The 15,534-nt window shown below is 43.5% G+C and overlaps 1 protein-coding gene across 1 annotated transcript in view; it reads left to right on the top strand.

The window, feature by feature from the left end:
• The window catches only part of LOC124144346 (protein Abitram-like), a 37,693-nt gene extending 24,231 nt beyond the window's left edge, over positions 1-13,462 (top strand). The window contains exon 5 of the mRNA XM_046513714.2: positions 13,203-13,462. Coding sequence (XP_046369670.1) covers positions 13,203-13,340 — 138 coding nt within the window. The 3' untranslated portion in view covers positions 13,341-13,462. The remainder of the gene's footprint in view (positions 1-13,202) is intronic.
• Positions 13,463-15,534: the final 2,072 nt, after the last annotated feature.

Below are 15,534 nucleotides of genomic sequence, written 5' to 3'. Positions count from 1 at the left end.
AATGTGTATCATTCGATCAATCAGTTTGAATGAACACCTTATCGATACAGAGACCGTCTTAGTTTCCCACAAGGTATAAGTGAATGGGGTTTATCGTCGAATTCATGATCATTGGACTTACACAGCGACTTGCATGTCCAGAGTAATATCGGTCTTATAGTGCTAGCCAACTGACATACCATATTTTAACATGGACAGCGAACACAGACACAGTATATTCTATCTCCGAGCCGACCAAACACTGTTTTATGTCCTTTATGCCGAACCCCAGCCAGGGTAACAACAAGCACCATCTTTAGGTATGACGCGGTCAGGAAATACAACCACTGACCTTCCGCTCTCAGGGTAGACGATCTATCCACGATTACCACTGATGACAGGGGCTATTTTTAACTATAAGCACAGCTAAATTTACGAGGGCCCTCTTGGCAGAATTTAAAAAAGATAGATGCTCTTAAACGCTGTTTCCTGCAATTTGGGACCGTTTAAGTTAGATTTTATTTGTAACAAATATTGGTGATTTATTTATTATGCAGTTTTATTTGTAATATATATATACGTGTCTCTCTCTCCTCCCCCCCCCCCCCCCCCCCCCCCAACACATTTTTCTACTTTCAAGAAACATCTATAATGACAAATTGAATTCGAACGTTAAAAAGATTCAATAATACTTTTGTGTGTTCATTAGTGAGCGTAAAGATTCCGATTTTCAAGTGTGACAATAAATATCATGTTCCACCGTGTAGAGTTTAAATCAATACTTTGCCGCATAGATAATTAATTGAGGTTTGCTTATAAAACAAATGTGCACTAAGGTCTAAAAAAATGTTCTTTTTGTGTAAGCAATTGCTTTTCTGCTACAATGGTGGCTTCGTCCATGGATGAAAGGGCGGTCAGGTAGCCTAGTGGTTAAAGCGTTAGCTCGTCACGCCGAAGACCCGGGTTCGATTCCCGACATGGGTACAATGTGTGAAGCCCATTTCTGGTGTCCCCCGCCGTGATATTGCTGGAATATTGCTAAAAGCGGCGTAAAACCATACTCACTCACTCACCCATGGATGGAATATTGCTAAAAGCGGCGTAAAACCATACTCACTCACTCACCCATCGATGAAACTAGTACGGGTATGGAGCCGATGAAATGTCATTATCAGGCCGAATTGTTATCGAGCATGTATGAGCAGGCATGCACCAACGTGTACGTGTATCCTTGGCGTCCATAACAAGACCCACGCAGGTCTTCATTCATGTTTGTTTTCGTTTAACGCCGCACTCAGCAATATTCCAGCTATATGACACAATCCAGTAATTGACATCATGAGCATCGATCCACACAATTGGGATACGATGACATGCATCAACCAAGTCAGCGAGCCTGACCACCCGATCCCGTTACTCGCCTCTTACGACAAGCATAGTCGCCTCTTACGGCAAACATGGGTTGCTGAAGACCTTTTCTACCCAGGATCTTCACGGGTTGACTTTGCCGAAACTGTCGTGTCTCCACATAGATCCATCCTTACAGAACGCATGGAGGGCTGTCGGGTAGCCTAGTGGTTAAAGCGTTCGCTCGTCACTCCGAAGACCCGGGTTCGATTCCCGAGATGGGTACAATGTGTGAAGCCCATTTCTCGTGTCTCCCGCCGTGATATTGCTGGAATATTGCTAAAAGCGACGTAAAACCGTACTCACTCACTCACTACAGAACGCATGACTGGGTGAGTGGGGTTTTACGTATTCATAGTTACTTCATATTGCAATGATATTTGCAGGAAACCATGCCAATGAAATATTGTTCCTATTGCCATTGATAGTGTCGGTGACTTAGCGCAATTCCATCACGTAATGGCACGAACCCCGGAAGATATGCAATTACTGGGTGAAAAATATAAACGGGTTTCTTCAAATGCGTATACAATCAGCTCATCGCAACTTTCCTGGCAGGATGTTGACGGGGAGGTTTATACTGGGGAGATAGCGTGATGGTTATCTGAGAAACTCGAGCGGTCAACGTGGACGGCAAACACCGTTTATATGCTCATCAATTTGAAACTCTACACTGGATTCTTGTTTTCAAGCATGACGTTTTTTTAGGAAACAGTGATTTGCACAAATCCTGTTTCTTTTTCTACCTATTCCAGAAGTTGGTGATTGGAGTTAATGGCAAATTATACTATCATTGTGTTCAATGTAGTTCTTGCATTCTGATTAGCTGAATTGGTCTCGTGTTGAATTCATTTCCCAATCAATGTAAAAAATTAAGCCACGCCCACACTTTGCACCACTACGGAACGCCAGGGGATGACATATTATCCCAAATTACAGTCGAGGGAATGCCCTTTCTGCTAACCTGTATTATCTTGCACAGGACTTTTTAGCGTAATTCATCGCCCAAACAACCCTTCGAGTCCGAAGGCCGAGAATGAATGAAACAGCAAACGCGCAGGCTGGCTCGCCTGTTGTTTGTTTTCGCTCGCCCCGGTTCCGCATATTTCACGTCTTCGGGTTTCATTTTTTAATCCGCAGTTTCCAACTGTCCATTCCAGTTCCCAATGATTCTGGCGGATACTGACCATGTCATCTGAAACAGCCGCCTTCTCCCTGACATATTTGTGTCGGTTCTTTTCAGCCTACGGAACATACGTCTCCAGAACATACGCTATGTACAAAACAAACGCTGTATCCAAAACAAACGCTATCTACAAAACAAACGCTATCTACAAAACAAACGCTATCTGCAAAACAAACGCTATCTACAAAACAAACGCTATCTACAAAACAAACGCTATCTGCAAAACAAACGCTATCTGCAAAACAAACGCTATCTACAAAACAAACGCTATCTACAAAACAAACGCTATCTACAAAACAAACGCTATCTGCAAAACAAACGCTATCTACAAAACAAACGCTATCTACAAAACAAACGCTATCTACAAAACAAACGCTATCTACAAAACAAACACTATCTGCAAAACAAACGCTATCTACAAAACAAACGCTATCTACAAAACAAACGCTATCTGCAAAACAAGCTCTTTATTCATAACAAACTCTATGTACAAAACAAGCTCTTTATCCATAACAAACTCTATGTACAAAACAAGCTCTTTATCCATAACAAACTCTATGTACAAAACAACACTATATTCAAAGCAAACACTATCTACAAAACAAACACTATCTACAAAAAAACCGCTATGTACAAAACAACACTATATACAAGGCAAGCACTATCTGCAAAACAAACACTATCTGCAAAACAAACGCTATCTACAAAACAAACACTATCTGCAAAACAAACGCTATGTACAAAACAACACTATATACAAGGCAAACACTATCTACAAAACAAACGCTGTATCCATAACAAACGGTGATGGCATATATACAAAACAAACACCATCTACAAGCAAACACTTTTATACACAACGAACACAATCTAGTCCTTGGCTAGGGTCAGTTTGACTGTTGAGAGTGATGACATGTGTAGTGTATATTATCTGCTTTTGTGGGTGTGACTGTATATGCTGCCAATAAACGAACTGTTCCCCACTCTGGCGATCCCTCACTGAGTGACAAACCCTAAAAGAAATAATAACCAGGTGAGCGGACCCAAAATAAACCAGTGACGAATGTAGCATCTGCGGCGCTAACCATTATATCACAAAAGTAATTAATTATATATCAGCGAGTAAATTATAGTAGTTGCTGTGAATTCATGGTTGCATAGAGTATTATTAGTAATTATATCTTGATAAGGAAACAAACAATACGTGATCGACCCTGTCCAAATCATTGACGCCCTCAACTGTTGTCGGGGCCTGATGAAGCGAACTAACAAGATGTCAATTAATGAGTATCTTCGGGCATGACGTCAAGCTGATCTGAATAGGGGAATCAATAATGACGTGGTAACTCGCTGTTAAGATCTTGCAATTTTCTCCTTCATTTTACAGAACTGCTGATCTCCGAGACCTGTAAGCCGCTCCTTTGTTCCAGGACGATATTGATTGAGAATAAATAGGTCATTTCTGTTCAAAGAAAAGATGAGATAATTCAGTAGATTTCATTATCCAAAAATGTAACTTTCAAAGCGTAAAAAATGCAAGTTTCTAATGAGAAAGCTTTATCGATTTCTGCAAGTTTTCAGCGTTTTGCTTGTTAAATGTGTTTAATCCGGGATAATATCTGCAGTGATAACCCTCCAAACATAACATCATTCCGCATGGTTAGGTGAGATGAGGTGGGGTTTAACATCGCATTCAAGATTATTGCACTTTTATAGCGGCGTGCATGCACAAGTGTGGTGTGGTGTGGTGTGGTGTGGTGTGGTGTGGTGGTGTGGTGTGGTGTGGTGTGGTGTGGTGTGGTGTGGTGTGGTGTGGTGTGGTGTGGTGGTGGTGGTTTGTGTGTGTGTGTGCTTGTACTAGTCCGGACTGATGCCGATTTTATAGAGCTAACCCACTGAGATACCATGCCGCACTGCAACATGAATACCACATTCAGACACTATCACCATCATGCTGAGCGCCGGCAGGGTAACAACAAGTACCATATTTTAACGTCTCTTGGTATGATGCGCCAGGGGATCGAACCAGCAACCTTACGCTCTCTGGGCAGACGCTCTTACCAATGGAGCAGTGAGGCGGTCTATGGCATTATAACATTTGTGCCGTGCTGACACGTGCAGGCGTCAGTACTCTGCACATGTACGCATTATTACACGTACAAGGTTATCTGAAGAGAATACGGTCCCAGCGGTTGCTGTCTGAGTGTGTGAGGGGCAGGGGAGGGGAGGAGCAGGGGAGGGGTGGGGTTAGGGCGGTGTGAGGGGATGGTAACCTGCCCCTCGCGTGTCGCGGCGACTCTGTCCATTGCTAAATATGAGAAAATGTTTTGTGGGGAATGTGTTACAGCATAGCGTATGATGTCGAGGCATGAATTAGTGTAGCACAGCATGATAAAACATCTTTCGTGTAGTCAAACTGTCGCTTCCATCTGTCCATGTACTTGTCGGTCACCCGTGACCGCCGTCATAGAGCTGGGATATTGCTGAGTCCAGCGTTAAATATCAAACAAACAAATCGGTCAAATAACAACGTCAAAGCTGTTAGTTACGTCAGCCGTCAGATTGTTGGTAACATCACAACTGTGATGTTACCAACAGTCTGTTACCCGTGATGTTACCAACAGTCTGGCAGCTGTGATGTTACCAACAGTATGGCATCTGTGATGTTACCAACAGTCTGGCAGCTGTGATGTTACCAACAGTTCGGCAGCCATGATGTTACCAACAGTCTGGCAGCTGTGATGTTACCAACGGTCTGACAGGTGGGATGTTACCAAGAGTCTGGCAGCTGTGGTGTTACCAACAGTCTGACAGCTGTGATGTTACCAACGGTCTGGCAGTATTGATGTTACCAACAGTCTGGCAGCTGTGATGTTACCAACATTCTGGCAGCCATGATGTTACCAACAGTCTGGCAGCTGTGGTGTTACCAACAGTCTGACAGCTGTGATGTTACCAACGGTCTGGCAGTATTGATGTTACCAACAGTCTGGCAGCTGTGATGTTACCAACATTCTGGCAGCCATGATGTTACCAACAGTCTGGCAGCTGTGGTGTTACCAACAGTCTGACAGCTGTGATGTTACCAACGGTCTGGCAGTATTGATGTTACCAACAGTCTGGCAGATGTGATGTTACCAACGGTCTGGCAGCCATGATGTTACCAACAGTCCGGCAGCTGTGATGTTACCAAAAGTCTGGTACCCGTGATGTTACCAACAGTCTGGCAGCTGTGTTGTTACCAACAGTCCGGCAGCTGTGCTGCTACCAACAGTCTTGCAGCCATGATGTTACCAACAGTCTGGCAGCCATGATGTTACCAACAGTCTGGAAGCTGTGATGTTACCAACAGTCTGGCAGCTGTGGTGTTACCAACAGTCTGACAGCTGTGATGTTACCAACGGTCTGGCAGTATTGATGTTACCAACAGTCTGGCAGATGTGATGTTACCAACGGTCTGGCAGCCATGATGTTACCAACAGTCCGGCAGCTGTGATGTTACCAAAAGTCTGGTACCCGTGATGTTACCAACAGTCTGGCAGCTGTGTTGTTACCAACAGTCCGGCAGCTGTGCTGCTACCAACAGTCTTGCAGCCATGATGTTACCAAAAGTCTGGCAGCCATGATGTTACCAACAGTCTGGAAGCTATGATGTTACCAACTGTCTGGCAGCTGTGATGTTACCAACTGTCTGGCAGCTGTGATGTTACCAACTGTCTGGCAGCTGTGTTGTTACCAACGGTCTGGCAGCTATGATGTTACCAACAGTCTGGCAGCCGTGATGCCTTTAACTCTTTGCCTCCTTTGGTTGTTGTGATGTCAAATGCTTCCGCTGTTTTGATTATTGTTTGGAAGTGGTGAATCCATGTTTTATCCATAGTCACAGATCGTTGCAGGAACCTTTCTGGATCAGCTTCAAACAGAGCTAGATTAACAGGAGTCATGTTGTGCCTGGTACGTTTTTGATCTGATGTCAGAAGCTTTGGAACCCAAGGAACTGATAATTTCTTCTTTGCCAAAGTTTCTGTGGTAATGTGCTCTTTCATGGGAAATACCTTCTGAACTAGCAATATGACGCTAAGTCATTCACCGGTCAGTCATTACCATATCGTGGATTGTCTGGATCTATGTTGGTGTTGCTAGTTGGTTGGTTGGTTTGTTGTTTAACGCCGCACTCAGCAATATTCCAGCTATATGACGGCGGTGGTGTTGCTAGTGTGACAGGCCTTCCAGGACTTGGGTCGTCTTCAAGGCTCTCCCTGCCACACTTAATTTAACTACTGCCCACCTCTTTACGGTGGCGTTTGAGTGAGTGAGTGAGTGAGTTGGGATTAACGCCACTTTTTTTTAACAGTATTCGAGTTATATCGCGGCGTGTCAGCTTAATGTGGGAGGAAAGCCCGAAGTGATGCAGGTCCCAGAAGTTTACCACTTCGGTGAAACCCACGAGCACGGGTATGGTGCTGACGAACCTAGAAACATAATCGGGGCGAACCGGGATTCGAACCAACAATCATAGGTTTCTGGCGTGCCCAAGGGACGCATCTCTGCACAGCGAATCGCGGCGCCTTAGACGACTGGCATTGGAAGGGGCATCCTTCCTAAGTGTTGTACTCGTATCTCCATGGACGGCATTTGGTGTTAAGCCATCTTCCCGAAGCAAGTGACTTAACTGACTATAAAAGTCGAGTTTGGACCCTTGTCGAACAAGGCTGGTATTATGGAGTTATATTGTAGCTGGACTAACGAGTCTATGCATAGTCCAATCAAAAAAGCGCAACGAAATCGAAATCCGGTTCGTAAACTGTCATGCAGATTTCGGTCGATTGCAGGGTTTGCAAAGCATGTGTACCGCCAGCTCTTTGTCAACAGATATTTTCTAAATCTTTTCATATTTTTATTCAAGGTGCTCACGTGATTTGATGTACTCGTTTTATCACAATATAGATGTTGATTATCGATCAGATCGTCTTGACTTGGCGCCGCCATTTTGTTTGAAGCAAATGCAAGCGATACGAGAATTGGAATCTGATTGGTCCATAGGACAGGCATAGACGGGATTAACGGTTCACGCTCTGGGCCCCGTTCCTCAAAGCGATCTTAGTACTACGACTATCGTAAGCCAATGTTAAAGTATGGGAGTTACGATCACCTAAGCGATAAGTTGGCTTTGTGGAACGGGGTCCTGGATCTGTAATAGATTGGACGTCGTTCTGTTGGTTTGTGTGTTTGTTTGATGTTCAGCAATAGTCCAGCTATTTGACGGTGACGTCGTTCTGAACAGAAAACATCCCAAAATGAGAAGTTTCCGGACAAACAGGGTTTCCGGACTAACGAGGTTTCCAGACCAACGGCGTTTCTGGACCAATGAAGTTTCCGGACTATAGAGGTGTCATGACTTAGGGGTTTTCGGACTAACGAGGTCCGGTATACAGGGGTATTCACTGTACGCCTTGAAGAATCATTACAAGACATTGCCTGACATATTTCGGTCGCTTTCATGACGCCATATTCGCGAAATTGACATCAAGACAACGTCAGTTTATTATTGGTGATCGATCGATTAAGTGTTTGCAATTATAACCAATACTCCAGTTCTTGTTTTTTTAATATAAATAGCCATATGTTCACCTTAGAAAAGAGCTCGCCTGGTGAACGGATGACCCTCCCCGACTGTGAATGTACCTTTCACTACTGACACAGATGTACATCAACTTATAAAGAGCCAACGGGTTATATTGGGATGGGTTCAATGTCCCTTCTCATTGCAACCGGAGATGCTTTAAATACTGTCAAGTCAGCGATGTTAACTAATAGCATCGCGCGAACGAACATCCTTCGTTAGCCTAATTAAGACTACAGAAATTCTTACATCGTTTTGGTTCTCCACAAAAACCATGTACGTTTGCCATGGTAGCAACACAAGAGGTGATTTGTTAACTCAACTCATTGCCCTTGCCAGTTTCAAATTTGTGCTTGTCATTTTTCTAAGAGAAAGCGCGCAATGGCTTTGCGCGAAGCGGGAGTTATTTATCACTGGAGCGATGTGCGCTGGGCTGTTTGATGTATATCCTCGAAGCCTCCAGTCGATAAGAACCTTAAATAAATTGATGTTATGACCCTCGTATGGAAAGCCAGTTCTCGTCTAGTTAGTGATATCATGTTCGTCGTCAATTTCAGTCAGCTCTCCTGTTTTTGTTTCTTTAGATATCCATCATCATTAATAAGACTTTAATTGGAAACCCAGAATTGCGATAAGAGAGGTGATTAGTTTTTTTTCTTGTAGCGAGATTTCTAATGCAACATTCACGTGTTTTATCTTTCAATTGCTTTTTCGGTTTCATTTCCCAAATGATTTATGCGAAGTCAAATTTCCCTGGCCCGCATGTTTATTTTGTAACTGATAGTATTCTATTAACGACTTCAGGTTTGTTTTTCTAATGATTTAGGACGGAACGTGTATATATTGTATTGCTGAAGGAAACATAGTGATAATTTAAGCTGCCGCTTGTTGAATAAAACATTTATTGGTTGACATTTGAAACATATGCAACCAATGAGCTCCAAGATGGAAGAAGTTTTTTTAAAACCGATTTTTTGTTGACATAAGACGTTCACCACCACAGCATGGAACGTGGCATTAGCATACAATGTACGCTGAAGCAGTCAGCGACAACTAATATTTGATTCCACGGTTCGACCCTTGAAGAGGCGGGTAAGAATTGGTCTAAAGCAGGTCATGCTTGTCATAAGAGACGACTAACGGGATCGGGTGGTCGGGCTCGCTGACTTGGTTGATGCATGTCATCGATCTCAATTGCGTGGATCGATGCTCATGATATCAAATCACTGGCTTGTCTGGTCCAGACTCGATTATTTACAGACCGCCGTCATATAGCTGGAATATTGCTGAGTTTGGCGTTAAAGAAAATACAAACAAACAAAGACTCAACGGTTCTGAAAAATAGCGATGAAAATATAACGGTATACCTTGACGGCCATCGAGAAGACGTCACAATCAAGCTGGGAGTATAGAGTAGGTCCCTTGCTTTTGTATGAAGCGGCTGAATGAATTGGCAAGCTTGGTTCATGTCGTGTCCTTGTCCTCCGTGGTAATATAAGTCATTGGTTTGTCTGTGATTAATAGTAACGCGATTTTATACAGGTGACCGTCATGACAATGGAATTCAACGATAAACAAAAAAGAAACCAACACCTGTTACAGCACCCTAATAGATATCGGATGCTTACATTGTGTGATCTCGATGAATATGTCTCATCTTACTGGTTGCTTGGATCGTTTCTATGGTGTCAGCCAATTGTGTGCCAGGTTCAAACAATTTAGAGGCCGTCTTGATATGGTTGGGCCCCCCTCCGTCGTCTAGTGGATAGAGTGTCTACCCGAAGAGCGGAAGGTCGGGGTTCGATCCCCGGCTAGGTCATACCAAAGATTGTATTTGTTGTACCCTGCGTTGCGCTCAACATTAAGAGGTGAGGTGAGGTGAGGTGAGGTGAAATTGGGTTTAACGTCGCGTCAAAGATTATTGCACTTATATAGCGACGTGCATGCACGTGTTTGTGTGTGGCTGCTTGTACTAGTCCGGACTGATGCCGATTTATAGTGCTAGCTCACTGAGATACCAGTTTAACATGAAGAGCCCACTCAGACACAGTATACTGACTCCGAGCCGACCAGTCCTTGTTTTTGCCCCTCAATGCCGAGGGTAACAACAAGTACCATCTTTTAACGTCTTTTGTAAGACGCGGCTGGGGATCGAACCCCGGACCTTCCGCTCTCCGGGCGGACGCTCTACCACTAGACCACGGAGGCGGTCCCCTCAGCATTAAGAGGATAGAGGAATGACGGGTCGGCTGGGAGTCAGAATACGTTTTCTGAGTTTGTATACTGAGGCATGGTAGTCCAGACTAGTTCCCAAGCACGCACGCAGGCACGAATAATTATCTTGAACGCAACGTTAAACCCCATTTCACCTCACACGACACAGCTGGACTATTGCTGGGCGTTAAACGAGAAACATTGTTTGAAATACATAATTTCCCAAATTTGCTGATTTCGACAGAAAACACCCTTCACCGAGTACTGTTGGTGTCCAATATTGACAGTGCTATTCATCGTAACAAAGTGCGTGACATTCATTGAGTGGGAAGGAGGACACAACCCCCTGGTTCATTCAGGGATGAAGATCAATACCGACGCACACTGCGCAACATCAAGTCGAATTAAAAGGAATATATGACTACTGTATGCCAAGAAAATGTTACACAGAATAATGGGCGCAATAATATGAAAGAATCTAAACCGCTGTCGACCAGTATGGTTTTCTTGTAACGTGTCTCTGGATCCATGTAACCATTCGTGACCAACTCGTGTTATTCCGGGAAAAGCCGAATAGCGACTCGTGCCCCTATCGTGGCCATCTTTGCGACCGGGTTCCGTCTTAGCGCAAAAGGGCATACCTAAAACAATTGTCAACTCGTTGCGTAATGGTTCACATATATTTCCCCATTTATTATATATATTTCAGATGCAATTTAAAGCACATCCGGACATGCGGGATTATACAATATGATTGAGCACATTTAACTGTGACTTGGGTATATTTTTAGATGCAAGACATATGTAAAATCAAACATTATTTCTGAGGGATTCTTTGACGAAGAATTTTAAATCATTCGCGCATTCCGATTGGTTTGTCATATTTTCGAACATAACATTCATCGATAGGGGGACGAGTCTTCTTGCAGGTTACGGAAAGGGGCGAGTGGTGACGAATGCCATGTAACATCTGTTGACATTTGACATTTGTGGTGTTTCCTTGCAAATTTGCGTTTCTTAAATTCCCTCGGCATTGTTTCCACTGTTTTGAGAAAAGCATAAATGTTTTTTTCATAGGGAAAGTGTTTTTGAAACTTACATCAGCAACGAAACCAGTATTGATGACTTGTGGGACCCGTGAAGATTCGAGGTAGAATAGGTCTCGCTGACTTGGTTGATGCATGTCATCTTATACCAGTTGCGTGGATCGATGCTATAATATCAATCACTGGGTTGTCTGGCCCAGACTCGATTATGTACATACCGCCGTCATATAGCTGGAATATTGCTTAGTGCGGCGTTAAACAACAAACAAACAACAACAACTGATGATTGGTGGTATCGTCAACGACAGCTTGATGTTGTTGCTGCCTGGTCAAGAAGCCCGTCAGTGTCATGAATGAGAAGTTTGTCCTTCCTAGTGACATTACGCATGGCAGTGGCTTGCCTCTTTGGCAGCTGATCGATAGGCCGTATCTCCCCCAGGACGTCAGCCTATTGTCCTTCCTACTTCACCCTTGAAGGAAGGTGGTTCAGTCCAGAAGCAAACGACCTTTCGCTGGTAGATGTGTTGCATACATTGTATATTTAGATTGTTGTATTTTTTATTGACATTAAGAAAGTCACGATAATGTTTGTTTTTACAGATGTAAAAAGTGACATGCATCGAAGTGTATCTAGACAGCACTCGCCCAGTGTTTCCGTGTCGTGAATTATTAGGGAGACAATGCATGCTAGCTTTTGGCTCACGACACGGAAATGCACTAGGGTATTATTAAACTCTATATCATGTGATATCGGTGTTTAAATAGTCAATTTTGAAAACTGTGCTTCAGTTAAGCGCCAAATTTACGCTATTGTCCTGACTGATTTCCACCCATGTTTGACAGAACACACACACACACACACACACACACACACACACACACACACACACAGACCCACCCCCAACCCCACCCCCCACCCCCCCACCCACCCCACACACACGCACATTCTTTTAAACACATAATTGTTTCTGTATTCATTAATGAATCTTTATGCATGTGAATCAGAATTTCTGTTCGGATTGGCAAAGTCAAAACAAGGTAATTAATGGCCAAGAAGTTAAACTTAAGCTTCAGGTATATGGATGATCTGATATAGTTTAATAACAATCAAATAGCCAATTCCCTTCCACTGATTTGACCACCTGAACAGGAAATGAAGGAGACCAGTGAGACCGCTTCATCTGTTTCATATTTAGATCTATCTTTCTCAGAAGTTGTTTGATCAAGGCCTCAGTAAAGCTTTCAAAAAGTTTTATGGTAGCCATGTGGAAGATATTTCCAAATTTTACGCATCAGTGACAAAAATTATGTCAGATCATTTCCCTATTTTGACTTGTACCATATGTTCCCTTTTTTTTTTTAGGTGAACAATTGACTTGCCTTTGCGTGTTTTTGTGACGGATGCCACCGGCTGGGCAGGATACTCTCACCTTTTCACGAACAACTAGTGTCATCACCATCAGTCATTTATAACCACATGCTCATGATATACAGTAAACTACGGTTATAACGAACACGCTTATAACGAACTGACGGATATAACGAACTTACTTTTTTGGTCCCGACTATTTGCTGTAGTTATGCTGTATATATGCTTATAACGAACTACGGTTATAACGAACTAAAATTAGTAGTCCATTTTAGTTCGTTATAACCGTACTTTACTGTAGTCCGAATCGTACAATGGGTTCGCCTTTTAGTAGTAATTTCTTTTATTACACTATTTTTAAGTATTTTTCCTTTTTAGTTTCAGACAGAAGGATACATTGCCGTCGTTCTGCCCCGTCTGTATGAGTTCGAGAGGGAGATGAAGTCGTTGTTGTCACATGAAGTTTACAAATCCAAGATGGCCGAGCGCGACCTTGAAGCTCCCGGTGGTACCTGAACGTGATCCGTGTGTTATTTAGAACCGGGGTACCGCGGACCAGTTATGTCTCAACCTGTGTTACAAAAAAAAGAAAGCAACTTATTTTCTGTATTGCAAAAAGTAAAGAAATTGAGATCATTTTTTTTCTGCTTGTTTGTTATAGTCTTGATAATGCCTCCTTTGTTAGATATGAGTCGAGTTGTGCAATATGTTCCAGTGAAAGAGGTCGATTGCGCGCCTTTTTAGCAATATTTCAGTCAAATCTCGCCCCCATACCATTTATTTAGTTTCCATGGCTACCATACTTATATGTAAGCATATCTTCTTATGTACTTATGTAATTACAGGTGTGTTTCCCACGTGAGGATTTCGAGTTAGAATATGGGTCCCCAGCAACCCACGTTTGTAGTAAGAGGTGACCAAATGGATGGGTGGTCAGGCTGGGTGTCTTCGTTGATAGCCTGTCGTCGTACCCTGACCGAGGAAGGTTGCTATTGCATCTTCTTTCTTTGACATTTTGGGGGCACGGGTGGCCGAGTCGCCTAAGGCGCCGCGATTCGCTGTACAGAGTTGCGTCCCTTGGGCACGCCAGAAACCTATGATTGTGGGTTCGAATCCCGGTTCGCCCCGATTATGTTTCTAGGTTTTGTCAGCACCATACCCGTGCTCGTGGGTTTCACCGAAGTGGTAAACGTCTTAGACCTGCATCACTTCGGGCTTTCCTCCCACATTAAGCTGACACGCTGCGATATAACTTGAATACTGTTAAAAGCGGCGTTAAACCCAATTCACTCACTCTTTGACATTTTACTATTCTTTCATATTTAAATCTTATTTTTTAGTTTAACGGGTCCGCAAGTAAACTAGAACTCTCTTTCACCTCCCTACAGTAGCTGCAACCAACTAAGGCAAGCAAAGCCACGTACAGATTACAGATTCAACCTACACATTAAGTAATCTCCAGAGGCATATGTTGGTGAGTTTTAGTTAGCCGGTGACTATCTCCTGCCGCATCGACCGCCTCCGTGGTCTAATGGTAGAGCGTCCGCCCGGAGAGCGGAAGGTCCGGGGTTCGATCCCCAGCCGCGTCATACCAAAAGACGTTAAAAGATGGTACTTGTTGTTACCCTGTCTGGCGCTCGGCATTAAGGGACTAAAACAAGGACTGGTCGGCTCGGAGTCAGTATACTGTGTCTGAGAGGGGTATTCATGTTAAACTGCGGCATGGTATCTCAGTGAGCTAGCACTATAAATCGGCATAAGTCCGGACTAGTACAAGCAGCCACACACACACACGCATACACGTGCATGAACGTCGCTATATAAGTGCAATAATCTTGGACGCAACGTTAAACCCCATTTCACCTCACCTCCTGCCGCATCAGTGACAAAAATGATGTCCGATGCAATTCCCTATTCAGACTTGTACCATATGTCCAGGTGTCTTTTCAGGTGAACAAATGACTTGCCTTTGCATGGGTTTTTGACGTGTGCCACCCGTGGGGCAGGATACGCTTACCTTTTTGCGAACACCTTGTATCATCACTATTTGATAGTGAGTGAGTGAGTATGGGTTTACGCCACTTTTAGCAATATTCCAGCAATATCACGGCGAGGGACACCACAAATGGGCTTCACACACTGTACCCATGTCGGGAATCGAACCCGGGTCTTCGGCGTGACGAGCGAACGCTTTTACCACTAGGCTACCCAGCCGCCCCCTATTTGATAGTAATTCATAAACACATACTCATGATAAAGTCGGAATCGGACAGTCGACTCTGCTTTATGGAGAGATTTCTGTTGGACATGGACAGATTTTGTTGCTCTACTTACTATCATCCCGGTGCGTGGAGGATGGGATAGGTCCTTCATTCCCTGATATCAAAACGTTTCCAGGAAACACATGACGATGAAGTCCACTTTAGCAGATTGCATAAGCTGATTGCTTCATACGTCTTTTGTGGAAATATCCAGCTAAAACTTTGTGTAATTTGAAGTAAAAACATTTCCGCGCGTAAGATTTCACATTATTCAAGTCATTGTGTCAGGTAGTGACATTTATTTTGAGTGTAATTTTGATTCTTTGCTAAGATAAGACTTTGGTTCTTGGACATAGAAAAATGCTTTTGAAGACTGGGTTGGATTCAGCTGCTATTTTTTTGTCAAAACATTGAAGGCAGAGCTGACTTATTAGAACAGGTCTTCAGCA

The sequence above is a fragment of the Haliotis rufescens genome, unplaced genomic scaffold, assembly GCF_023055435.1.
Source record: "Haliotis rufescens isolate VD_foot unplaced genomic scaffold, xgHalRufe1.0.p SCAF_10, whole genome shotgun sequence".
NCBI lineage: Eukaryota > Metazoa > Mollusca > Gastropoda > Lepetellida > Haliotidae > Haliotis > Haliotis rufescens.
The sequence above is the reverse complement of the archived record's forward strand: the minus strand, read 5'-3'. Positions and strand labels throughout refer to the sequence as shown.